The sequence below is a fragment of the Mirounga leonina genome, unplaced genomic scaffold (assembly GCF_011800145.1).
Source record: "Mirounga leonina isolate KUSES-001 unplaced genomic scaffold, KU_Mleo_1.0 Mir_448, whole genome shotgun sequence".
Taxonomy (NCBI): Eukaryota; Metazoa; Chordata; class Mammalia; order Carnivora; family Phocidae; genus Mirounga; species Mirounga leonina.
In genome coordinates, this window is record NW_023270758.1 from 2,890,995 (window position 1) to 2,918,733 (window position 27,739).

The 27,739-nt window shown below is 40.7% G+C and overlaps 2 protein-coding genes across 4 annotated transcripts in view; one reads left to right on the forward strand and one right to left on the reverse strand.

Moving 5' to 3' along the window:
• On the reverse strand, positions 1 to 20,160 carry ANKS4B (ankyrin repeat and sterile alpha motif domain containing 4B). Of its 3 annotated transcripts, XM_034988090.1 has the most exons (5): positions 19,680 to 20,160; positions 19,495 to 19,593; positions 19,238 to 19,287; positions 7,207 to 7,449; positions 1 to 1,957 (listed from the first exon to the last, which is right to left on the reverse strand). In XM_034988090.1, the coding sequence occupies exons 4-5, from the start codon at positions 7,368 to 7,370 to the stop codon at positions 868 to 870; spliced, it is 1,254 nt and encodes a 417-aa protein (XP_034843981.1). In that variant the 5' UTR covers positions 7,371 to 7,449; positions 19,238 to 19,287; positions 19,495 to 19,593; positions 19,680 to 20,160; the 3' UTR covers positions 1 to 867. The 3 variants fall into 3 exon arrangements, with proteins under 3 accessions (XP_034843981.1, XP_034843980.1, XP_034843982.1); XM_034988089.1 differs by having other exon boundaries at positions 19,495 to 20,160; XM_034988091.1 differs by lacking the exons at positions 19,238 to 19,287; positions 19,495 to 19,593; positions 19,680 to 20,160 and adding an exon at positions 8,744 to 9,670.
• Positions 19,522 to 27,739, forward strand: part of ZP2 (zona pellucida glycoprotein 2) — an 11,848-nt gene continuing 3,630 nt past the window's right edge. The window contains 14 exon segments of the mRNA XM_034988096.1: positions 19,522 to 19,583; positions 19,673 to 19,761; positions 20,709 to 20,792; positions 21,182 to 21,276; positions 22,857 to 23,009; positions 23,804 to 23,845; positions 24,197 to 24,358; positions 25,089 to 25,185; positions 25,279 to 25,460; positions 26,023 to 26,149; positions 26,789 to 26,976; positions 27,060 to 27,151; positions 27,251 to 27,375; positions 27,535 to 27,724. Of these exon segments, the coding sequence (XP_034843987.1) occupies positions 19,522 to 19,583; positions 19,673 to 19,761; positions 20,709 to 20,792; positions 21,182 to 21,276; positions 22,857 to 23,009; positions 23,804 to 23,845; positions 24,197 to 24,358; positions 25,089 to 25,185; positions 25,279 to 25,460; positions 26,023 to 26,149; positions 26,789 to 26,976; positions 27,060 to 27,151; positions 27,251 to 27,375; positions 27,535 to 27,724 (1,688 nt within the window).

The window sequence follows — 27,739 nt, forward strand, 5'->3', positions numbered from 1 at the left end:
TCTCTCTTTGGCTTGCAGGTGGCTGTCTTCTTGCTGTATCCTCACATGACCTTTTCTCTGTGCATGTGCATCCCCGGTGACTCTTCCTCTTACAAGGACACCATCCATTTGTGTCCCTTATGACCCTTATAACATCATTTAACCTTAATCACCTCTTTAAAGGTCCTACCTCCAAATACAGTTACGTTGGGGCTTAAGGTTTCAACATATGAATTTGGGGGAGATACAATTCAAATTATATAAAAGGTACCCCGTATTCTATTTCTTTCTTCACTCTCCCTACTTGCCACTCTATCTCAGTTCCCAGGCAGGAGTATTATAGACCCATGTCCATTACTTGTAAACATGTAAACATCTGTTAAGGGGTTAGGCACATTTAAGTTGGGCATGAAGTCTCAGGCCAATGGAGGAACTCAAGTCTCCACCAACAGACAAAGTCATAGAGCTAAGGACAGAACTGGAGTTGGGTGTCCCCAGGCTTTGAGAATCAGAAGTACACAGCACACTTGTGTGATGAGAGATTATAATTTTTAAGTCCAGAGCTGGAAAAGTAAAGAAAGTTTTTCCTTTCTCTGTCATCCATTTAACCCTTTCTATATACAAAAATATCAAAAAGATAATTGAAGAGAAACACCATTTTCTTATTCCCAGGTCTCCTTGAGTTGCTCACTGGTGGTCAGAGTACACAGGTATAGAGTATTTCTCAGAGTACCGTTTGGGCCTCTTTCTTAGGAGGGTATCTCTGAATCCCTAGAAACCATTCCTGGTGGTCTGGCATTGGGCAGAGGGGGTGTTGCCTGAGTGTTTCCAGTGGGCCACAGCATCACCCTGCTGCTGCAGGCTCACCCTGTGGACCCCAACATTCTATCAGAGGCTGGTGTCGACCAGTTGCCCAGGCTGCTGTAGCACCTGCTTCCTTCTGTTTATGGCATTAAGAACTTTCTTCCTGGGACCGAGCTGCATTTGTATACTCTGAAGGTCCTCATCAGAGCAAAGCAACAGAGCTTCTAGATCAATCTGCTCTCTCATGAAAATGGGAAGGAATTCTCCCAGATGATGAGACTGCAAAAATACTTCCAGAGGAGTAGCATCAACCACATCTTCCTCCCACTCCACTTCATCCTCATCCCAAGGCATCTCATCTTCATGGCTGTTGTCCTCTTCCTCTTTATCAACCTCAGCTTCATCAGCATCTGCTGCTCCTTGTCTCTGTAGCAATTCACTGCTCATTTTAAGCCCTAACTCCCTCTTGCTGTCTGAGATGTCTTCAGAACTTGATATTTTGTTCCTTCTAAAAACAATATTTCCGAGACCTGGACGGTTGAGAATGGATTCATGTTGCACACATCCATTCTCCTCTTCTGAGAACTGGAGCTTATCTTGGAAGTTCCCTGAGAATGCGTCTTCTTCCTCTTCTCTGAATACTTCCATCACATTCCTCTGCCCACTTCTGCTCTCCTTTCCTACCTGCTCCGCTGTATCTTTGTTCTTCTTGAACTTTATCTTGAAGGTGTCTTTAATGCCCTTAGACAGTGACCCAAATGTACCAGAAGCAGAAGCATTTGAAAGGGATGATGTGGAGAAAGTGCCCTTGGAAGAAGAAAGAGTCCCAGATTCCTCCTTGCTATAGTTGCGAGCCATCTTATTTTGGTGCTTCTCCTGGAGCTTCTCACATTCTTTGATCTGCCTCCTAGCATTCTTCTGAGCCTGCTCCTTCAGCCTGATAACTTTTTTGGGGTTCATGATATTCTGGGCAGTGGCAGCCTTATCCAGGAGAGCAACACATTCATTTTGCTCTCTGCTGGCAGCAGCATCCAGTGGAGACTGTAAGTTGTTGTCCAGGGCAAAGATGTTGGCACCAAAGTTGACCAGGAATGAAACACAGTGGGTATGACCATTGGAGGCTGCATAATGCAGAGGAGTATTTCCCCAGATGTCGCATCTATTGGGGTCCCCTCTAGAAGAGAAAATATCAAAAATACATACAAAAAATAATTTTTCTTAGAACTGAGGTACAAAAAAATAAAAATAAAACAAAAATGAACAAAATACATGTTAATCCTGCCTTAGCGTTCTTAAAGTCCGACTATGTCACATCTAGACATCACATGACCAGAAACAGAAAGAGCTCATCTCTACCTTTCATCTCCTTCTTAGAAGCAAGGAAAGCTATCCAAGAACTCTCCCAAAAAAGCAACTTTCATGTCTTGTTGTCCACAGTTGGGTCACACGCCTACAGGAAGAGAAATAGGCTACCATTTTCAACTTAAGTTGATTAAAATCCACCCCCCACCCCCACCCCTGCTGCAGCTAGGGATAAGATTACCCAGTGGTGTGCTGGTAAATGTTTAACAACTGGTTTACCCAGGGAAAAAGATCAAAGCTCTGATCTATAGCATGTGCCAATTTTTGGTTATAAATACACCCACTATGGCAAAATCCAAGCTACTAATGTGATATTACTGGACAGGGAGTTTGGAAGAGATGTATAGTAGCATACCTTTATAAATTATTCCCACCATATATGTAGATATAATAGACATGCAAAATCTTAAGAGCATAGATAATAGAATGTACTCAAATAATTAGGAAGTGTTAAGTTTTGAGTATTTAAAAATATAGTTTGTTAAATTATAAGTTTAAATACCTTTATTTTTAATAATGACTGTTTAACAGACTCTCAGACTTCTGAAAATTTAGCAATCATCTCTCATGAGCTGGTAAGAGCTGGTTCCCAGACGAACCATGAGAGACTGTGGACTCTGAAAAACAAACTGAGGGTTCTAGAGGGGAGGGGGGTGGGGGGATGGGTTAGTCTGGTGATGGGTATTAAAGAGGGCACGCTCTGCATGGAGCATTGGGTGTTATATGCGAACAATGAATCATGGAACACTACATCAAAAACTAATGATGTAATGTATGGTGATTAACATAACATAAAAAAAAAAAAGAGCTCGTTCCCACTCTAACAGTGTTACCCCACCAGAGTCACATGTAGGAAAATAAATAACTGAACAAAACTGGGATCCCATCAGCAAAAAAGAAGAGTGGAATGGATGTTGGGTAGGTAGCAAACCGTGTCTGCTATAACCATTATTCATAAAAAGGGTAGAACATCTCCACTGATTCCCCAACTTACTTCCCTGTAATTACAGTGTCCTATACGTGAATAGTTCTGCAACAGTTTGTGGTAGAATTGGGGGCACTTTTAGATGGCCAGAGACTCCACGCCAGCATAGAAACAGGCACCTGGTCGATGCTCAGTCAACATTTGTGAGATGACTAAATGCCTAATGGAATCTTGCCCCAGGCTACAACCGCACCCCTCCTATGAGATGGTGAGTTACAAACAGGCACAAACAGAAAGTAAAGTAAGTAGTAACTTACTGTTAATATGGCTCTGGCCTCAAGCCCAAGCCCCTGCTGAGAACTCGGGTAATACAGATTCTAAAGGGCATCTTCCCTCACCCTAGACTAGACCCCCAAATCAGGATCTCACTAAACTTCCCCCAGGCTGGCCCCATGGGAGGACAGGAAGAGGGTCTGAGAAGGGTCTTGACATTCTTGGTGAGTAGGCTCTGGAAACAGGAGAGACGATCTGTACCCTTGCAACTGCAGCATCAGCGCTCTGTGACCCTTCCACTAGTCTGTGCTACTCAAGGTTTGGTCCCTGGATTAGAAGTAGTGGCGGCAGCTGCTAGTTTGCTACAAATGCGCAATCTTGGACCCCAGCCCAGACTTCCTGAGTCAGAATCTGAAGTTTAACAAGATCCCAAGGTGATATATAGGCTCACTGCAGACTGAGAAGAGTTGCACTGGTCAATGCAGCCCAATTGGTGTCCTGTAATTTGATGAATCAGATTTGTAACTCCTCTGTGGGAACCCTGATCTCCTCCCACTCTTCAGTTATGAGCATCTACACAATCAGTGCCATCACCACCAAAAACTGTCACCATCTCCTTCTTAGAGAAAGACCAGGATAATTATCAGAGGGGTAAAATAGGGCTCTGAGTGCCTAGCTCATTTGGCTGGTGTTACACAGGCAGCCCACTTGGGATCAGGCCTCCCTCCAAGCCTGATGGTCTCCAACACAACACAGTCCAACCTTAACACACCTTGCTTTTTCTACTTCACCAGCTACGAGGTCTCAAGCTGAACTTCTATAGGACTCAGTGTCCTCATCTGGATGAGGATAAGGATGAGGATAATTTTCATGGAGTTGTTACGTTAATAGGTTAACATAAATCATTAGAAAAGTGCTTGGTACATGGTGAATCTTCAATAAACGTTATTATCATTTCCCTTGTCTCTACACTCATAATCCTTAATTTCATATATTTATTTTTTTCTCATACCCTTCTAATAAAATCCCATAGCACTAGAGTTGCTCCTGCAACTTTTTAACACTTGAAATCTTACTTAATTTGCAACTTTTTAACACTTGAAATCTTACTTAATTTGTCCAACATTTATGCGCCCATCTCCCTAATTAGATAATATGCCTCAGAGGCATATGCCCCAAGCCTGTGTCTTTCTCTCCTTTGTATGGTATCTCCTAGTAGAAGTCTCAGACTCAACGTAAAGAAACCAAGCAGGTAATGTAAGTAACTGCATGGAGCCAGGTTTCTTCTTTCGACAAAGTCATAGCCGAGTGCAAGCTCCAACGAGAAAGGACAGCTGTACTCAGCAGCCGCTGCCCGGCACCTCGAATAAAAGCAGACACAATATAGCCAGAGCTTCCATTTTCCAAACAGAGCCAGAAATCCAGAATTTCATGTGGGATTTTTGATTTTTAAATGTTGGCTCCAGTTTAAAAGAAAAATACAGTGAAGTCCAAATAAAACATATTTGTGGACGAGATCCAGCCCATAAACTGTCAGTTGGCGACTTCCTTCTGAGCGGAGAACAGCAAGAACAGATGCACATATGGGCGATGTTAAACACGGGAACCAGGAGTACCTTTCAGCGTGACCAGAGTGCATGGAGATGGGGCAAGAGAAATCCAGGCAAAGAGGAAGGTAAGAAAATGAAATTTAATCTAAGGAAAGCAAATATTAAATAAGATAGTTCTGTTGGGCAGCCACTTCCAAGAGGTCTGGTCAGTACTCCTGATTTAATTGTTTTGGATCCAAGGAAGCAGATCCTAAGTACCTTAGGGGGGCATAGTGCCTCACCCCCAAAGATGTAGTTTTACTTTTTATTTATTTTAACCAAGCACCATATTCAAAAGACTCCTTAAGTACTCTAGACATCAAAGAAGGATTGTAAAAACATCCAAGATGGTAGTATAAACCTAAACAAAAACATACTGGTTAAATTTGCCTGAAATTATTGTTGGATTGGGTAACTTAAAAAAGAAATTACTGAGAATGAGCTATGGTGGGGATGTTAAGGGTATTAAGAACTTTAGGTTAAATCTACATGCTTTGGGACATATAAAGTAGTGGAATTTTCCTTTCTCAAGAGAACTTACATGATCCTTTCAAGATGGGAGGAAGAACGTGAAGAAAACCTTGAGATGACCCCAAAAATGGGTCTCATTTTAAGAAAATTTCAAATGCAAAATTCCAAATTTATAGATGAAACTGTTGGTAAGATGATTCAAGAGTTTCCCTCATACTTTTAAGCTATTTCCACTTGCAAAAATTGTACTTAAAGGCAACTTTCCAAGTTCGTGTATAACTTAAATCAAAATATTTTCTGACAAGTTTCATGCGGTCCTTCTAAATTCAATCTTTGTCTTTCAATCCTTGGTGTCTTTCATACTTCTTGATAGAACCATTACACATACCTGCCCAGGTATTCATGAACTGGTCCCCCCTCGTTTGATGATCTGAGTCCTATACTGATGCTGTATGGTTTGCCTGGGCTAAATTCAGTCTAGCATTGATTTCTTTTCCATCTTTTTCCCCCAAAGGTGAAACTCACTGAAGAGATTTTAAAATAATCCATATTTTGCCCTTGCTTTTTGGTAGGTCAGTGCATTTGAGCAATGATTTTTAAAGCTGGATTGGTATTGTCACTAAATAGGCAATTTGCTTATATTAACTTACTCTGAGCATTGGGTCCATTTCAATTTTTTCTTTTGGAGTTAATTTGGATTTTTTTTTTTTTTTTTTTTTTTGGTGAAGCTGTTCTCAGGAAAAAAAAAATCAGTCTTTCAAAAATGTTTTTCTACATAAAGAATATTTGGACTTACTAGTAATCAAAGAAATGTAAATGAAAACAATGCACTACGATTTTCTTGCCCATCAGCTAGGCAAGGATTAAAAAGAATAGTAATACTCAGTTTTGACAAGAGTATGGGAAAATGAACAATGATGGAGGAATCGTAAAGTGGTTCAAATTTCCTGGCACAATGTGTGCCAGAAGCTGCTAAAACATAGCACCCTCTTGAGTCAACAATTCTGCCTTTAAGAATTTATCCTAAGGAAATATTAGACCTTTGTACAAAGATGAATAAGCAAGGATGTTCATTTCAACTTATTTACAAGTTAAAAGACAGGATTCAAATTTAAATGTCATAAACAAGCAACTGATTAAATTATGATGAAACCATAAAACAGAATACCATGTAGTCATTAAAAAACAGTGGCACAGATTTCTCCTTTAAAGTTACAAATGAAAAAAAAAAAGTGCAAACCGTCCATAATCTATTGTTAAATAATTAGAAGCAGGTTTCAGAATAGTTGAGGTTCCCTTTTATAGCTTGTAAAGTCAACTACTGCATCTAAGAATCATGGGCTTGCATTAGGATTGAATATTAATAAAAGGCTGTGGGATTATAATGGCACAGACAAAAAATAAAATAAAATAAAAACACATCATTTGTTCCAATCAAGATTGACATCTTAAAGTCAAGTAGAATAGTGATTCATTTTTAAAGAGTCAACCATTTACACTTTATGGAAAAGATTTTTAAAAGCACAGAATTAAAATATATCCCCCACCCCCAAGGCAGATAACAAAACCTTAAAGTTCAGAATCTTTCTATGTGTGGCTCATAAGGGATGAGCCATCCCCATGGTGCCAGTTCTTAGTGTGAAAAGAGCACCTCTAGGCAGTTTTCTCTCTTTCTCTAAAAAGACAATTATTTAGACAGTCTATAAAGGACAGAGTTTTCACTGACTTCCCTGTCTCTTGCTGCTGTCCGCAAAATCCTACCAGAAGCACCGTCTCCAATCAAAATTAGCAGATTGAACTTACCCTCGGCTGCAGATGATTTCTAGGGCTTCCAGATTCCCATGGTAGGCTGCCAGGAGTGTGGGAGTCATGCCATCTTCATCAGCAAGATTCAGATCTCTCTTGGTAGCCTCTTTCAAAAGTTCCAGGTAGCTATCACTAGCAGCTTGGTGGTAGCGAGTAGACATTTTTTCTGCTCACCAAAGTCTGGCCAGGTATCACTCTCCAGGCAGAGCAGGTTGTCAGTGCAGCAGCCTTCCTACAAAGCTGGTTAATCAGTGACAAGGAAGAGTGTCACCCCAGGACAAAGCTCATTCCAGCCTCCCTCCATGGAAGTCAGCCAGAAAGGTTCATGGCACTGAACTTGGACCTTTCCTTTCTGGCATGGCCATGACATTGAGTATTAAGGACTGCTGTGTTCATCTTGAGTGTTGTAAGGCACATTTAATTTCTTTATATCTGTTAGCAATGTAATACTGGTCATCTAGGCACAGAATGTACAAAATAATTTCCAGACAATTCAGAACTAGTCTAGTTCACAGGGGAGGTCTATTGTTTAAAACTGTTTTATTGAGGTATAATTTATATACTATGAAATTCACCCATTTTAAGTGTTTAATTCAATGACTGTTAGCAAATTTACAGAGTGGCGCAAGTATCATCATAGTCCAATTTTAGAACATATCTATCACTCTCAAAATATCCCTCATGCTCATTTGTAGTCGATCCCCATTCCCATTCCCAACCCCAAGAAAGCATTAATCTGTGTCCTATCTCTATAGATTTGCTTTATATGGGCATTTCATAAAAGTGGAATCATAAAATATATACTCTTTGTGTCTAGGGGGTTTTTTTAGCTTCACATAATTTTTTGAGGTTCATTCATTTTTTAGTATGTAAAAATACTTCCTTTTTATTGCTGAATAATATTCTATTATACCAATATACCAAATTTTCATTATTCATCCAGTAGCTGATGGACATTTAGATTGCTTCCTCTTTTTGGTTTTATGAATAATGCTGCTACGATCATTCACACACAAGTCTGTGTAGACATATATTTTTATGTCTCATTTTATGTCTCATGTTTATACCAAAGAGTGGAATGGCTGGGTTATATGGTAATTTATATTTAACTTTTTCAGAAATTGCCAAACGGGTTTTTCAAAGTGACCATACTGTTTTACATTTCCACCAGCAATGGATGGTGAGAATTCCTCCATATCCTTGCAGCTTCTATTGTCTTTCTGTTTATGGCTATCCTTAGTGGGTGTGAAGTGGTATCATTCTGGTTTTAATTTGCATTTCCTAATGAATAATGATGTTGAGCACATCTTTATGTGCTTACTAGCCATTCTTACATCTTATATTTAAATTCTTTGCCCATTTTTCTCTTTGGGATATTACCTTATTAATGAGTTAAAAGAGTTCTTTATAGATTTTGGACAAAAATCCTTTATCAGATTTATTTTCAACTGAATGAAAATGAGAACACAACATCTCAAAATTTATAGGATACAGTTAAAACAGAGCTTGGGGAAGAAATGAGCAGTTTTTATACCTGATTCAGAAAAGGAGAAATAAATCAATAATTTAAGCTTCCACCCTAAGGAAAGGAGGAAACAATAGAAAAATTAGTGTAAATAAAGAGCACAATATTAGATCAAAAACATGGTCCAAATCTATCTGGAATAAAAATAAATGTAAATGGATCAAAGTCATCAGTCAGAAGACCCAGCCATATCTTATTTACAGTAGACACAGCTAAAATATAAAATCGCAGAAAAACTAAAAGCAAAAAATGGAAAAGTTTTATCAAGAAAATGCTGACAGGGGCACCTGGGTAGCTCAGCTGGTTAAGCGTCCAACTCTTGATCTCCTCTCAGGTCATGATTTCAGGATGGTGAGATCGAGCCCTGCTTCGGGTTCCACACCTGTCATGGAGTCCGCTTAAAATTCTCTCTCTCCCTCTCCCTCTGCCCCTACCCCCCACATGCATGCATGTGCACTGTCTCTCTCTTTCTCAATAAATAAATATAATCTTTAAAAAAAGGAAAATACTGACAAAAGTGGTATGGCTATATTTACATCAGACAAATATAGTTTAAGCCAAAAAAATTGCTAGGGATAAAGATAGATAATATGTAATGATAAAAGGAACAATTCATCAAGAAAATATGATAGTCCTAAACTTGTACGTACATAACAACATAGCCCCCGATAGAAAAAACAAAAATTAATAGAATTGGAAGAGAAAGAACAAATCCACAATCACAGTAGGAGGTTTTAATACACTCTCTAAATGTTATATATCAATCAGACTAAAGATCAGTAAAAATACAAAAGATCTGAACACAATGAAAAAGCTTGATTTAACAATCCTATGCAGAACTCTATACTCAATAGAAAATACATGTTCTTTTCAAGCACACAGAAAATATTTATAAAAACTGCCCACCTAATAGAACAAGGGCAGGCCTCAATAAACATCAGATGATAGGTTTCATGTAGACCCTGTCCTCTGAAGACACAACAATAAAATTAGAACCCATCAACCTACATAGCTGATGAACTATTAATATATTCTCTTGTGGTATATATTTTACATAGTTTTTACCATCAAATACATACCATTTTGCATTGTCTTTTCCTCTCTTTAATCCACCATAAGTTATTTCCCATATTGTTACAAAATATTTCTTAAAAAAGATTTTATTTATTTGGGACGCCTGGGTGGCTCAGTCGTTAAGCGTCTGCCTTTGGCTCAGGTCATGATCCCAGGGTCCTGGGATGGGGCCCCGCATCAGGCTTCCTGCTCCAAGGGAAGCCTGCTTCTCCCTCTCCCTCTCCTCCCTGCTTGTGTTCCCTGTCTTGCTGTGTCTCTCTCTGTCAAATAAATAAATAAAATCTTAAAAAATATATATTTTATTTATTTATTTATTTATTTATTTATTTGACAGAGAGAGAGAACAAGCAGGGGGAGCAGCAGAGGGAGAGGGAGAAGCAGGCTCCCCGCCGAGCAGGGAGCCTGATGAGAGCTCAATCCCAGGATACTGGGATCATGACCTGAGCTGAAGGCAGATGCTTACCCAACTGAGCCACCCAGGCACCCCACAAAAATCTTTAATATGTTTGGGTAATAGTCCATGTAATTGAAGTGAGGAAGACCTATTTTCAAAGTCTGTAACGTTTATTCTTCTTATCTCTTTTTGTCTAAGCCTTTATTCCAAGATAAAGTATCTGTTCACTTTGAGAAAGTACAACGCTTTCATCTGCAAGCCCCTCACAATAATGAGCTCCAAGGGTCAACGTTTGTTCCTTTTTGTGGTTTCTATGAGAACACCACTAGAAGCTGTATAAGCAACCTGGAGGGTAGCAGCATTATTTATTTGTAAAGGGGGGAAATAATTTTTTTTAGCCCAGAGAGAGTGAAATATTCAAACATGATTGTGGATACTTTGAAAACAAGGTAATGTTCCTCAACTAATTTTTGCATGAGCCACTTTAAACATAATTGCATTCATTAATGCACTCTAAAATAGAAAATCATATGTAACCTCAGAGAGGGCTTCTCAAAGATGGATTATTTGTAGTAGAATGCTAAGTGCCATTAAACAAGGAGTCCATGGGGCACCTGGGTGGCTCAGTCGGTTAAGCGGCTGCTTTCGGCTCAGGTCATGATCCCAGGGTCCTGGGATCGAGGCCCACGTCGGGCTCCCTGCTCAGTGGAGAGTCTGCTTCTCCCTCTCCCTCTGCCTACTTGTGCTCTCTATCTCTCTCTCAAATAAATAAATAAAATCTTTAAAAAAAAAAAACAAAAAAACAAGGAGTCCATTACCAGATGAAGATGATGATAGTGATAATGTGATAACAATGATGGGGAGAAGGAGAATCAGGATGAGAATGGAAGCAACAATAAAGGAGGACAGAGCAATTATAGACAAGAAGAAGAAGGGTTGAAAATGGAGGAGAAGGAAGAGTTCCTCAACTCCAGTAGTACTTATGACTTGGACTTAAACTCTTCTGTGAAATGGTAAGACATCTGAGCTGTTTTTTTTTTTTTTAATGGTAAATCTCCTGGCACCCTTTGGCATTTCCTTGGAAAAACTTCTTCTTCAAAAGAATGGGTTGGCAGGAGGGGAAGAATGAAGGGGGGGAAATTGGAGGGGGAGACGAACCATGAGAGACTACGGACTCTGAGAAACAAACTGAGGGTTCTAGAGGGGAGAAGGGTGGGAGGATGGGTTAGCCTGGTGATGGGTATTAAAGAGGGCACGTTCTGCATGGAGCACTGGGTGTTATACACAATGAACCATGGAACACTACATCAAAAACTAATAGTGTAATGTATGGTGATTAACATAACATAATAAAAAAAAAAAAAGAAAAAGAATGGGTTGGGAAGGGGAGGTAAAGCAGAAATAAATCCCAAACTTGAAGATCCTCCTTAACCCATTCCCTCAAGATGAGGTTGACAAAAGAGGGTTGGACCGAGAAGACCTGAAGTCCATTTGATCTAGAAGAACTTACAGCATCTACTTGAATCTCCATTTCTTTGTGGATAAAATCGGGGAATATTGTTCATGATCATATCATCATCTAAGCTTATAATAGTAAAGGTGAAATGAGCTAAAATTCCTTACAAACTGTAAAATATGGTTTTACAAATGTAAAGAAGCCATGTGATTGTGGCTAAGGGAGCAGAGAGAGAGAGAGAAGTAAAACTTAGTAATTTTTCTTATTTTCTACTGCACTTCTCAAAGTACAAAGGAAACAAAATTGGTAGAAGATGGTGAGGGCAGAGACTAATGAAAATAGGACAGATTTGCATATAATTTAGACACTAACTGCTCATGAGGGGTCTGGAGAATTGTGGGGCAACTGTGGCTTGTGACTTTATGTTTTGATAGTAATTGGCCTTGTGGAAAGAAGGTGAGTCTGTTCCGACAGGATGCTGCTGGGCTCTTTGAAGGTCAGAGAAGAATATCTGCCCTACACACTGGTGGAGAGACTTAAGGGTCAGACTTAAATGTCCATGACCTTCTCAATTGTTCTATTACCGAGCAAGTCAAGGCCCTCAACAACTTTCTCTTGTAACCAACCCTGCCCTTCCCCCACCTGCCTATACTCCTGCCATATTAGTATAACTTTAGAGAAACATCCAGCTAGTGACTTCTATGTCCCTCTGGCTGCCACTTAGGTTCAAAGGGAGTAGGCTTTCTTTCCTCCTTTGTTTTCTTAAAAACTCACTTAATACCTGACATTTCGAGCATTTAACTATTTCACTTTTGAGAGGCCTGTTGACCCAAACACTTCATTTTGCCAATGACCCACAGAAAACAGGGATAATTGGGCCCCGAGGGAAAGCACTTGGAGAGTCTCTCACTAATGGATCTCCTCCTCCATGCAAAGCAAAGGCATTGTCCACTCTTCATTGTTGTGTTTATAATTTTACAGCCTCTCCTGCCACCGCCCAGCTACCTGAGAGCTGAGTGTTATAAACAATTGTCCTATCTACCCTGGAGTCCAATCCTGGCTAAGAGGAAGTAGCCCTTGAATGGAGAATTTACCTAGGATTCTGACTTATCTATAAAACAAAGTCCTGTGTGTTTCTTTGCCCAGGGAGAGAGATGGAAGGAACAAATATTAGTGGTAGTTGGTACCTCCAGTCTACCCCAAGGAAAACCAATGCCAGCAAAGTGGAAACCAAACTTCTCCTTTGTTCTGAAAAACCATTCACTGCTAATTGGGAAAGAAATTCAATGGCTTGTGCAATCCAGAAACACATATTTTTATTAATGAGATTGCCCCCTAAACCTCAAGAGATCTGGTTTTCACAAAAGCAGCCTGTATTTGTTCTCCAAAGCTATTCATGCCTAATTACAGAGGAAATTCACTTGTATGGTGGGGAAGCACATTTTCACCTAATAAGGAAAAAGAAAAGATCTAAGCAAAACGTTTGCTTTTAACAAGATTACTTCAGCTAATGAGCATCTTATTATGAATTTTAATGAAAATAAAAGCAATAACAGAAAGTGAAAAAAATTAAAAGGGATTACAAAAGTCCTGTTGTTACACAGAAAACTTAAAGGAATTAAGCAAGGGCATAAGAGGAATCATTAATACACGACTTTATGTGCTGAACTTGGGTTTGTGAGAAACCTACCTGTTGAGGTAAAGACATTTTCAAGTCCATTATCCAGAAAATGTCACTTACACATGTATTTTTTCCTCTTCAGCACAGCAATAAAACTCTTCAACATATTTGATGTGGATTTTTCCTATTCAAAAGAGATTGAACAACCCTGCTTCTCATTTAAACACATACATCACTCTTAAAATACGGAGAAACTTTCTTTCCCACGTTGAAGGTCATTGGTGGTATTTTTCTTAGAAACATTGTCAAATACAAACATGAGGCGATCAAAGGAACCATTGTCTGCCCTTTTGGTTTTTTTCTTCTCCAAATGAAAACATTTATGAAAATATTTGGTGGGTAAGTCGACTATTGAAATTGTAATGTCCCTGAAGTATTGATTGGGCTTAATTTATTCACATAAGTTTCAAGCCATTCAAAGCCCCGTTTCTCTGCCAGAAAAACAGACAGAGCTGTTATTGTACCATCTGGTTTGCATGAGGAATCTCTTGGCATCTCTTAACTGCACATTTTATAAATGCTAAATCCCAGATGGCATTACATTGTAACAGTGGAGAGTTTTATAAAGGTTTCCAAAAACAAATTCTTTAAAATGTGAATGCTGGATAGTCTAAGCAGGGACCATGAATTTAAATTCTACATTTCAATCAACTGGTTCTGTTAGCTAGACGAATTTTCTTTTTCTTTTGCCTTTTCCCCTCTCTATTTAATTACTGGCTCTGTGAATTGAAGACGTCAATCAATAAAATCATACGACCTGAATCCTTACCCAAAGCTTAAGTTCTTACAAAAATTGCAAGAACAATGATCATTGGAAAACCTGTATTAGCTGCCATTTTGTTTCAAGATGGCAGAATTTACCACAAGGGAGGTATGTTATAGCACCCGATAGCAGATCATCAAATACCATCAAAACCATTCAACTCTCTCAAAGCTGATAGTTGGACTGGAAACCAGGCAAATGTGAACACCATGCCTTGTGTTGAAACAAAACTCTAATACAGTAATGGTTAAGATTCTTAAGTTAGAGATTGATGGACACTAAACCAGAAATTAGATTCCGTCATTAATTTTGGCAGATGACTTCTGAGCTTCAATTTCCTCACCAGTAAAATGAAGAGAAAACTCCACAGAGTTATTGCACATAATATTATTTACAGATTATTTACAGGGTTGTTGCAAGTAACTAGGGTTAGTAGTTGTAAAATACTTCACATAGTGGTGTGGTGTGTAATCATTACTCAATGAATGTAAATTAGTAGTCATCCTACTGGAAATAGAAGCAGAAGTAGAGTAGAAGCAGTAGTAAGGGGAGCCTTCTTTAGGTCAATCATAGATGTATAATTACTGCATTTTCTTGAAACTTCTCTTTCCTCTGCATTTTTCTCCTCAGTAACAACAACAACTAGGACTTGGGTTTTTTGGTCCTATCCCTTACCATGATACAGTAAAAAGAGTACATATTTTATAGTCACACAGAGTTGTATTTCAATCTGAGAATATGTATTTGTCTTCTAGTGGGCTACCACAACAAAGTGCCTCAAACTGGGTGGCTTAGCCAACAGAATTTTTTTCTTATAGTTCTGGAAGTTAGAAATCTGAAATCAAAGTGTCAGCAGGGTTGGGTCCTTCTGAGGGCTGTGGGGGACTATTCTGGGCGGCTGTCCTTCCCTTATAGATGGCTATCTTCTCCCTGTGTCTTCACATTGTCTTTCCTCGGTGTAGGTCTCTGTCCAAATTTCCTCTTCTTCTAAGGACACCAGTCATACTGCATTATGGCCCACCCTAATGATCTCAGTTTAAGTTAGAGGCTCTACCTCTAAATACAAAAACCTCCAAAGAGCGAGGCTCAGAACTGGCATATTGCCATTTCCACCACATTCAGTTGGTCAAACCAGCCAGATTCAAGGGGGAATGAAGGGCACAGGGAAGAAGCTGACCTGAAGGGGCGCCTGGGTGGCTCAGTCATTAAGCATCTGCCTTCAGCTCGGGTCATGATCCCAGGGTCCTGGGATCGAGCCCCGCATTGGGCTCCCTGCTCCATGGGAAGCCTGCTTCTCCCTCTCCCACTCCCCCTGCTTGTGTTCCCTCTCTCACTGTGTCTCTCTCTGTCAAATAAATAAATAAAATCTTTAAAAAAATAAGTAAATAAAAATTTTTAAAATAATAAAATAATAATAAAAATTAAAATTAAAAATAAGCTGACTTCAAAACATATTGTAAGGGATGGGAGTACAGGAAGAGGTGGAAGATTGTGACTTTTCCAACAGATCTCCACATCAGCTTCAGAATTTTAATATCAACTAAAAGGAATATGCTGCATTGCTAAGGAGATCTTTTCTCTATTTCTGTGGTAACCACTGCCCTAGCTACTACCTATGGAGTAATCTGTGTTTATACTTGTATACAAATGGGTTTTTATTTAGAACTTCTGAGCCTTCTCTGTCACCCATTTCCCTAAGCTTCCCTATCTTTATATTTACAGGTCGATGAAGCTTCGTATGCCTTTGTCCTAGTTCTTTCTGAGCCCATGACTATCAGGAGGCTTATTCAACTTGGATCTGTCTAAAGAACCAAAGGGGAAAATGACATTAACACTGTATAGTTATACTGTTGAAGGAACTACCATATGATGTTCAAGAACATTCTCATTGACACAGTCTAACTTATTTTCCCAAGTTAAATTCATATCTGACATTTGAAAGCTATTTTAAGCTGTATTAGCATAGCTGGTAGAAGTTTCTACACTTCTTATTTATCTTACACTGCTAAATTCTAATTAATGCCATCTTGTTCTTCTAAAGCTAACTGAAACTGCAAGAGAAGCACGGAGTTTTAAAACACCCCCTCATACACACACACACACAGAAAGAGAAAGAGAGACAGAAAGAGAATGAGAAAATCATAACGAATTAGAAAGAGCTTGGGAATGGACATCAGGACCTAGTTTATCACTGGAGCTCTGCTGCTAACTTTCTATATGATCTTGAGCAAGTTACCAAACCTCTTAGGCATCATTTCTTCATTTTACAATAGGGATATGGACTTTAGAAGCCTCATGAGCCAAATCCACTCACTTGAGTGTTAATACCTTTATACCAGGAAGTTTGAACCCATGAGCCTTTGATCCTATGGCTTACACTGATCACTTAAATACAACTCAGATCTACTGTTACTGCTGTTATCACTTTATTTTAATTGTTATATTATCACCAAGACAATTCAATCAATACAGAAAAAAATGAAGTCAGAAAAACAGGATTTTCCCACCTCCCTATTCCTACGGATGATATAGTACATATATTTACAACCAGTAGTAGAACGAGAGCACAAATCAATCACAACCGACAACAGTTGTAAATGGCGAGCATAGCCTGACTGGCTGGACTGCCTGATTACTTGCACGGTCTCCTCCCCTGGGTAACATGGTTAGCTCTCTGGAAATGCCTTCCTGGATTTTCAATGCAAATACACATTTATATACCCATGCACAGACGCATAAATATACAGACACACACGTAGTTTTTTTTCTTTTTTTTTAAGTAAAATATGAAAACATTAATTATACACCTCTAAAACTCCAATTTCATTGTGGACATCTTCAATATCAGCATCCACAGATCCACCTGAATCCACAGATTCATTTCAGTATCTGAAGATATTCATAGTTTATCTAACCATCTCCTGATGATAACATTTAGGTTGTCTTTAATATGTTTATATTGTAGAAAATAAGAAGCTTGGAATTTAAGAATCGTAAACTGTTGCTTATAAGAACTGTTTTCAGAAGTAAGGAGGGCACTTGCCCAAATAAGACAACAACACTGCCTTGTTCTCGTGCATAACAACCTAAAATTCCCTTCAAGAAATGCCTGGTGATTAGCAAGCGGTAAGTCACCTCAGGACCCTCTGGGAGAGACCCATCCAGAGAGAGGGAATACCTTGTAGTGATTAGCAAAGTGTGCTAATGAAATTAGTCTCTGGTGTGCTCACCACCTTCACCAGCGCCCACAGTGGTCCTCCTTCTCTCCATGCCTCCTGCTCAGGGCTTTTGTGCTGCCCCTTAGCCTCACAGAACCCCCAATTTGGGGCTGAGACCAGAGCTACCCTTTCTAAGGCAAGACCTAACACTCTAGAGAAAAAGCACAGTTTGGGGGCCAGGGGGGAAGAGAGCTTGGAGGCAGGGCCTCAGAAGGTGGAGCAACACATCAGCCTATTGCCTCTCTCACCTTCTTACCAGGTCTCTCTGAATCTTCCCCCCACACTCCATCCTCTCCTGCCTTCCCATCACAGCCTTAACCCATCATGGTAGAATACCTTCACATCTGCAGAAAAGGTGTCACTTTTTGGAAACTATACTTCAGAGGAAAGGAGTAACTATTGCTATCGTGCCTCTGCTCAGAATCTAAATCCTGTCACCATCTCTACTCCCAGAGACTTGCTTGTCCTGACTTTTGCTCCAGCTCCCCAATTCCATATAACATAATGGGTTAATTCCCACGAAGAAGTTAACTGCTAGCAACCACTCATTTTCTTGCCTCCCTCCCTCCAGGTATTTGCCAAATTTCCTTGATCTTAAGACTCACCTGTGGTGCTTGTTAACCAATACATCCACTCAGGACCCTCCCCTGGAGAGCCTGATTCCACAGCTTTTGGGTGAGACCCAGGAATTTGTGCTGTTAATGAGAGCCCCATGTGATGTTTTAATCAAGGAAGTTGGGGAAATACTACTCTAACCTACAATTGTATTTCAGACACCTGTAACAGGCAGTGGAAATTACTCCTAGGGTTACACCACAAAGACAACACATAAATCAATAATTGCAAATGTGACCCCATGCCTTGCACAGAATTTGAACACTAATCACCTATTAATAGAACATGGGTATTAAGGAGGGCACGTACTGCATGGAGCACTGGGTGTTATACGAAAACAATAAATCGTGGATCACTACATCAAAAACTAATGATGTATTGTATGGTTACTAACATAACATAATAAAATTAAATTAAAAAAAGAACATGGGTTGCAGACATCTAGGTGTCTCAAATTGCAGTGAAAGATGCTGAAAAGATATGTTGATTAGGCCTTAGAAAATCTGAGTTCTCAACATGGCTCTGACAGTCAGTTGCCAACAGGCTGGGGCAAGTTGCTTTGCCTCAGTTTCCCCATGTGTAAACTCCCAACTGGTACATAATATGACATTCTTATTTAGATCACTACTCTCTTTGACCCAGAATTTCTACCTCCAGGAATTCATCCCAAGGGTGAAGCAGGGAAATATACAAGAATGTCCATCATATTATGGTTTATGATGATGAAAAATTGGAAGCTTTTGTAATGTCTATCATTAGGAACAGTTAAACACTGATTTGTCTAGACATTGAACATGATGCAACCTTAAAAATGGTAATGGAGATCTTTATGTTTGATATAGAAAATGTCCATGACATGTAAAATAATAAAAGCAGGTTACGAAACAGAACTTACACTTTGATCCCAGGTTGTTGGTTTTAAGTGTGTGTGGTGTTTGTATAAAAAGTCCGTAAAGTTACATATCTAAATATTAGCAGTGGCAAGATTACAGGTGACTTTTTTCCTTTTCTCTATATCGTTCTGTAATTGTCTGCATTTTTTGCAGTATGCTTCAAGTTTATACTTGGGGGAAATAATATATCATCTATTTTCTGTAAAGGTACTGCATGCACATTGCCAGGGTAATGTCCACCATAGCTCGAAGGCTAGGGGTTACATAAAGGAAAGGTGATATGAACAAGAGAGATTCTCTCCCCAATAAAACCCACCGCCTTCTTTCTCTCTACATTGGAGTTGCAAATACTTCGCCCAGAGAAACTAATTTTGCCCAGTGTTATGGAGAAAAACACCAACTCATTCACCTGGAGCCAATTTCAGGGAACTCTGGTTTCATGGCAGGCCCGCGGAGCACCTGGTAGAATAACAGAAACGCAAGTGTCAGAAAAGGCAGAACTATGCTTCCTTCAGGCCTTCCAGAAAGCCTCTCCTGTCCCAAATCCCTCCCTCTCAGCTGGGAGGGCTGGGGAAGACTCAGGTGTCTCTAATGGGAGAGGGCAGGGTCACATCCTGTTTTCTGCTATAAAAAAAAAAAAAAGCACAGAGGCGCCCACCCACCTACCTGATTGATTTGGTGATACATTTGGCCATGGCGTGCAGACGGAAAGGAGATGGTGGGAGTCCCTCAAGCTGGTTTAGTGCAGATTGGAGGTGAGTAATCCTGGCAGCAGAGGGAGGGAACACAATGGCCTTATCTGCTGAAATTCATTCCTCCTTAACTCTCTCCAATCCCCTTTTAGCACCTACAGGTCACTTTCTTTATTCTTCATCCTTGTGACTTCAGTGAACTCAATAGGTGTTATTCAATTGGGGAATCCTGCCTTCCCAGGTATGCCTGTTGGGGGAGGGGAAATGCCCTTAGCATCTCTAAAACAGGTTGCAACTAGAAAGCCAGGAAACCTAAACGTGGCTCAGACAATCTCCACTCACCCCCTTTCTTACCTTGACCAAGTCAATAGATTTTTCCATTGCTTACCTAGGGCTTGCTATACTAGCTAAACAAAAGACCTTGCAATACACCTGTACTACTTTCTACTCCCTCATTGCTCAAGCGTTATGGTATCCAAAGAACAGCAAAACACAATGCTAAGCGCCCATCTTTAGGAGCAATCATTTTCAAATACAAACTTGTGCTTAAGGAAAGCATCAGCATAACAGACAAAATTGGAGCTGTTCCACTTATAAGAGCTTTTCAAACTTTCACCTGAGCGAGAGGATGTAGAGTAGCAGATTATAGGTAGAATTTAGCCTTTAAAAAGTGTCCTTTGGCTTATGTGGGGCATTTTATTTGAAGTTTAAATAATCTCTACACTCAACATGGGGCTCAAACTCATGACCCTAAGATCAAGAGTCTCTCATGCTCTCCCGACTGAGCCAGCCAGGTGCTCCACTTAGGGCATTTTTTTTTTAAACTTCAAATTGAAAAGTCTTTAGACAGAACATTTGTTCTCCAATTCTTCACAGACCTACCATTCCCACCTCCATCGGCTTCACTGTCAAGGTTCTAGCCTGGTCCCTGTATGCATGGTTAAACCTAGACTAGAACTTCAGAAAGCCCCAGGCATTTAATTGGGACCTTTCTTACAGCTTCTTGCACAGTAGTTATATCTTTTTCCACCAATCTGTGAGCTCCTTTAGGGTGGGGGTCAAGCTTTGCCTCTCTCAAATGGTATCCTTCCTTGATGCCTATTGGAGAAGAAGTGCCTCCATACACTTCTGTAGGAATCCTGCCTCCTGCTGCTCAGAGATACCCTAAATGCTTCCTTTGCTCTTCAGGTACTGTCATTTGCTATGAAAATAGAATGGTAGTGGAATTTCCAAGGAATCTGGGCACCAAAAAATGGCATGCATCTGTGGTGGGTAGGTAATGTGTATATTCTTATCTTAGTCTTAGTAGAAAGCCCTTGGCTCAAGGCTAGCCCCATTTTTCAGGTGAACAGAATACATACTTGGGAGCAACTCGCATCCAATTCCCATGATGCCCTAGGGGTCCCTGATTTGCATGATGCCACCAAGAGTGGAAGACCTTGTCTTTCCTTAGAAACTTGTCTTATCTCAGAATCCCCTGGGAAATTTTTAGTTGCAAATCACAGCATCTCTCAAAGCTAGGGTTATGTCACCCACATGGGACAATAAAAAGGGAAGTGATTTGAAGTAGCTTAGAAATGGATTGGCAGTCTTGGCTATGTAGCTTTGGTTTACTTTGTCACTGAAATGTACTTTTTGGCCCTTTGCTCTGGCTTCTGTAGATCCCTTTAGTTTTGAATTGTTGAACTGCACTTCTATCCTGGACCCAGAAAAGCTCACCCTGAAGGCCCCATTTGAGACCTGTGCCAGGAGAGTAGTAAGTAATCGCTTTGAGGAGTGATTTCGGAGGTAGTATCCTAGTAGTTACTACTAGTCACCCTACTAGCTAAGGATATAGGCTTGAGGGTAGAGCATTTATTCTCAACCAGGGGTGGTTAATGTGCCTGGTGGTGGTGGTTGGTTGTTTTTGTTGTGTTTTTTGTTTGTTTGTTTTTCTTTTTGTTTTTGCTTTCTGTTTTGTCTGCCCAGGGGATATTTGGCAATGTTTGGAGACCTTTTAAAGACCTTATTGGCTGCCACAGCTGGAGTGGGGGGCTGTCTATACAAGCTGAAGTTGCTGCTAAATAGCCTACGTTGTACAGGGCGGCCCCCTTTAAATGCCAATAATGCTGAGGTTGAGAAACCCTGAAGTTGGGGCCTTGGTGGGAGTCCTGGCCTTACCACTATCTAGTTGAGATCTCTAGCAAGAGAGCTAACCTTTCTAAGCCTTTGCTTGTTCGCTGGAAAAGGGGGATTATGGTACCCTCTCCAAAGGGTATCTAAAGATGAATGATAAGATGCAGATGAAGAACTTGTCACAGCAACAAGATACAACAAATGCTCAAAATGAGCTATTTTTGATCTGTAACCTCCATGGGAAATGGAAGGCTATTTTGGTGCTGGCAAACAGGTGTTATGCTATAAAAACAGGTGTGGGAAGGCAAGCAGCAGCTGAGCAATAGGGTTTTCTCTATTGCCAAGCAACAGTACTGACTAATCGGGGTTATTGGGAGCAGTAAAAAGAAACCCGCCAAGCAGTTCTCAAGCTTGTAGTGCACAAAGAATCACTTGGGGAATTTGGAAAGTATAGACTTAGTTCATTTAGTTCATGACTTAGGTCTGAGGTACATGGTAGAAATCTGTTTAACTGGCCACTTCATCTAATTCCACGGTGCAGATCTTCAGTAATTTTTTCCTTTCTCAAATAGCCCTTACCAACTTTTAGAGAGCTTAGAGTTGCTTTCCTATAGAACAGTGGTCTGCAAACTAAAACCTGTGGATGGCCCCATGTAGCCCATGGTATGCACGGGTGCATGTGTGTGATGGTCCTTGAGCTAAGAATGGTTAGGTTTTAAAGGGTTTAAAATAAAAATATATGCTAGAAATAATGTGGCCTAAAAAAGCCTAAGATATTAATATTTTAGAGAAAAAGGGTGGCTGTCCCTTGAAACTATAAGTTCCCTAAACCAAGGGAAATATCAAAGTTGGCTCTGCCCGGCACCCAGAACAATGGCTGCTACATAGGTACTCAATACATGTTTGAATGACTTGGGTAGAGGCCCCAAATTAGCCAGAACCATGCTATTCAGACAAAGGTAAATGTCAAGAAGAACTCAAATAGAACTCCAGTGCCTGAAGCTCAGGGAGCTATTTGCTGCCAAGACAGGAATCTTCCTGGGATATCTAAAAGGGTTAGCTGTAGAGTCTGTTGATAGAGGAATGAGGTACCTTCCAGAACCTGTGGTACTGGTAACCTCAAGAATTTTGCCACTCAGCAGGGTCCAATGGTATTATGGAATTGCCTTTCCCACAGAGGTCCCAGCACTTAACTCTTCTTACCATGCCATTTACATACAGTTTGGCCAGCACCAGGTGACCATCAGTCTCACAGACAACAGTACTACTTCAAGACATACGGCTTTCATATATCCGATCAGCTGTCCAGTTGTGCAAGCAGAAGAAACCCATGAGCATGCAGGATCCACTATCTGCACAAAGGATTCCATGTCTGTGAGTGAAGCAGGCTGACTGCTTCTCATGGCTACTGTAGGGGAAATGTGGTGGTCTACACAGAGCTGGGGTTAGGAACAGGATCAGGATTACAATCCTGTATTCACTACTAATTGGTTGAGTGGCTTTGGATTGATTTCTTAACCACACTGAGCCTTTGTTTCCAAGTCTAAAATAGGGGGAAATAATCTCATAGGTGGCACTGAGAATTGAGAAGGTATATACAGTGCTCAGCACATCATACCTAGCAGTAGAAAAGATTCCATTGGTAGCTGCAATCACATTAATAATCATTTGACAAACTGAATAGCTGTCATGCCCCAGGTTCTATGCCAGATGATAGGATATAGTAAAAAAAAAAACATTCCATTCACATATTCAGGAATTTTGTAGTCTAACATAACTAATATTGGTAATGGACAAATAAAATATATTCATACTTTGTTATAACAATGATAGAACTGCATGGCTTGACCTAAATCTTGATTCCTATGGACAAAGGTAAAAAATGTGCATCTAAGAATCCATTGTCTTAACTTAAAACTGGAAGGGAGCTTAGATCTTCCAATTGCCTTATGGCATCAGAAACTCAGAGATGAAATGATACCTAAGGGCACAGCTAGTTTTCATGACTGGACCTGTGCCTTTTCTTAGTATACACCACAACCAGGCCTTTTGGTGTAAGAACTACATAGCAGTTCCTCTGGGCGTTTTGCACATACTGTCAGGTAGCGTGATTTCAGAAACTTGCTCCTCCAATTCAAAGCCTCACATCATGGTTTCTTTTCTTCCAGTTTACCTTTAATGTTATTCCTGGCATGGCTGATGAAAATGCGGTATGGAAGTAACTTTTTAAATTACAGACCTAAGTAACCTTTAGTTTATAGTAAAGGTAACCTAACTTCAATCCTGACTTAAAATATTCAATGTGGGATGTCTGGGTGGCTCAGTTGGTTAAGCGTCTGCCTTCGGCTCAGGTCATGATCCCAGAGTCCTGGGATCAAGTCCTGCATCAGGCTCCTTGCTCAGCGGGGAGCCTCCTTCTCCCTCTGCCTGCGGTTCCCCCTGCTTGTGTGTGCTCTCTCTCTCTGACAAAATATTAAAAATAAAAAATAAAATATTAAAATGACAAATAGTCTTAGGGTTAAGGGGAGCACCAGCCCTCTAAATGACTCTTCTGTCTTTAGGAACACAAGACTCTGAGATGGATCATGGAGGTTAGTGATGGTGTAAAAGTCCAAACTCTGACTTTTAAGGAGGCCATGACACAAGGATATAATTTCTTCTTTGATAAGAACAAGCTAAGCATCCAAATGTCATTCAGTGCCACTGGAGTGACTCACTATGTGGTAGGTGTGAATCTTCTTGTACCACCACCCAAGCACAGACCAGTATTTCTAAGTCCAAGTGTCCTCTCAACCATGTCTTCAAATGAACTGAGAATACAATTGATTTCACAGCTATCTTAATGCCTGCCATGTGCTAAGCCCTGCACTGAGGACTAAAGATATAAGGGTGAACAAAACAGATCCGTTCTTCCCGTTGATGTATAATCATTCTATAATATGATAGAGGGTGGTACTAAAGTCTTCTATGAATTAAGGTGTTCTGTTTTATCATTTTCCTATAATATGGTTCTCCTGTAGGAATTAGTGCTTTTGGGGCCAACAATCAAGACGTGAAATTAATGAATTAATGAACAGGTCCTGGCACCTAAGCAAGCTTACATGTCAGCCATTTTTACAAGAACAGTCCTGTTACACATTGAGTATAAACTGCACGCAGAGTCCTGTAAACCTTTCTGAGTGCTGTTACCACAGCTTTTGCTCACATCTGCCTAGAAATCACCTACAGGTCCTACCATTAGACAACGCTAACTGGCCAGGTGTTCTAGTTTTAAAATCTTGTAATCGTAGCACCTGATGAACAGTATCTGGACAAAATGCTTAAATTCTACTCAGGCCAAAATAGTGCCCGATACTTGAGAATATGTTTGCCCTGGCAATTCTTCTAGCATTGGTTAGAAATTCAAGTAAACGGTTGTCTTTAAAAATGTTTCTCCCTCCACCCCACCCTCAGCAAGGTAACAGTCACCTCTACACAGCACCTGTGAAATTGATACAAGAATCTCTTGGGCAGAAGCTCATCTTAACAACACAAATGCTTTGTTTGTCAGGTAAGGCCCTAGGAAAGGGCAGCTCCAGTTGTGGGAGACACTGTTTTGGGGACGAAAGCTGATCATAGGCATTGTGTCGGCCATTCCTTCTAGATCCCGTGACCTGTAATGCCACACACGTGATGCTCACCATACCAGAGTTTCCTGGGAAGTTAACATCCGTGAGCTTTGAAAACAGGAACTTTGCTGTAAGCCAGCTGCACGACCATGGGATCGAGAAGGAAGAATCCAAGGGCTTGAGATTGCACTTCAGCAAAACTCTTCTCAAAATGAAAGTATGTTCCCATCATGAACCACTGAGCTTTATGGAAGCCTGGCTTGAAGTACAGTCTTTAGGATACAGCTGATGACTTGACCATAAATTCTAACTGTCCATATAATGGATTCAAACTCGGAAAGGCCTCAGTTGATCACTTTGCCTAAGTGAGTTCTTGACAGATGCAATTGCCAGGGACAGCAGAGTAATCTTATGTCGGGGTATGTGTGTTTTGCAATAACAACTGACAACATTTGTAGCGTCCTTTTTACTCAGACCTGGCTTGGCAGAGGACTCGGCTCTTTGGAATTGGATCTGTTAATTCAGGCTTTAGTGTCTAGTACAAAGAGCATGCAGAGCTGGGTGTTTCAGGGCATGGGTTTAAAGCAATAAATTTCCTGCCTAGGACAGCATCCTGATCTGGAGAAGTGATAGGCTCTCTTGTTCTGGTTTAAAGGGAAACCTGATCAATTCTGGAGCGTGCCCTATAGGTATATAGTGTACTAACTTCCTGCCTCATTGTGGGCTATTCTGGGCCCCCAGGCCTGTGGCTGCTAATCGAAATTCTTGTCTCATTTCAGTCCTCTGAAAAATGCCTACCCAATCAGTTCTACTTAGCTTCACTCAAGCTGACCTTTGCCTTTAAACTGGAGACTGTTTCCATGGTGGTTTATCCCGAGTGTGTCTGTGAGTCACCGGTTTCTATAGGTAAGAAACATTTTGTCCCTTAGCTCTTGTGTATATGGGAAAACAGGTTCAGACCCTGTTTTACTTATACTCTGAGGAAACTGACCAGATCAGAAATCTCCGTGTAGCTGCTATAACAGAGCCCGAAGAGAACACCTTCAAAATATACATATGGGTAGATCTCGCTATAACGGATCCATGTTTAAGTAGCCTGGATATGTTCTGCATTAGGAGCCTGAGCCCACCACCTAAATAAGATTGATTCCAACCTGTAACTAGAAGGACTACAAAAGTTTAGAAGACTGCCCCAAATGCCTACAGATTCCTCAAGGATGTGGAGTAGGTATTTTTGGTTCAGTCTTGGCTCTGCCCCTGTGCTTCTCTTACTTAACCTGTATCCAGTCAAGCCAATGGGAAAAACTAGTTCCTTCATCAACTACCCTCCCACCCCCCATTCCCTTCCCCAAACCACTCAGGATTTGTGAGTCTTGTAAGAAGGGACATAATGACGCAAGGCATTACACTCGAAGCCATAATCTGACCCTCAACTCACTTTAGCCCCTCAGGGTTTTCTTACAGGTCTCTTCATCCATACTTGAAGGTTGGTAGATGACCATTAACATGGCAGACATGTTTCTTTAAACTCTTACCACCATCTAGTTATAGGTGACCTGTGCACCCAGGATGGGTTTATGGATGTCAAGGTCTACAGCCACCAAACAAAACCAGCTCTAAACTTGGATACCCTCAGGGTGGGAGACTCGTCCTGCCGACCTACCTTCAAGGTTCCATCTCAAGGGCTGACACTGTTTCACATCCCCCTGAACGGATGCGGAACAAGATATAAGGTGAGTGCCAGCAGACTGTGAGGTGTTAAGACTAGACTGTAAGATCACTGGTCACCCACTTCTAACCTTTCTCTAATTTTAAGTTCAAGGATGACAAAGTCATTTATGAAAATGAAATACATGCTCTCTGGGCGGATCTCCCTCCACGCACAATTTCCAGAGATAGTGAATTCAGGTGTGATGCAATTGCTACTTAAGCTCCACATTAAATTAAAGCCGTCTTCTAACCTAAAATTCATCTTACCACCTCCCCCCTCCCCCCATTTTGTTACAGAATGACTGTGAAGTGCCGTTACAGCAGAGATGACCTGCTAATAAAGACCGATGTCCAAAGTCTTCCTCCTCCAATGGCCTCAGTGAGGCCAGGTCCACTTGCCTTGAGCCTGCAAACCTACCCAGGTGAGACCTCACAACCTAAGAAATCCTGCCTAAAGACTTTCAGGGAAATCTTGCCTGGACTTTCTGATGCTGCCAGACTAATGGAGCACTAGTGATGCTTTAGCTCCTACTGCCACCATCAACAACTTGAGTAGTGAGGATGTTTCCATTCCATTTCAGATAAATCCTACCTTCAACCTTATGGGGACAGGGAGTACCCCGTGGTGAGATACCTCCGCCAACCAATTTACCTGGAACTAAGAGTCCTTAATAGGGCTGACCCCAACATCAAGCTGGTCTTAGATGATTGCTGGGCAACACCCACCATGGACCCAGACTCACTCCCCCAGTGGAATATTATCATGGATGGGTAGGTATTCTCAAC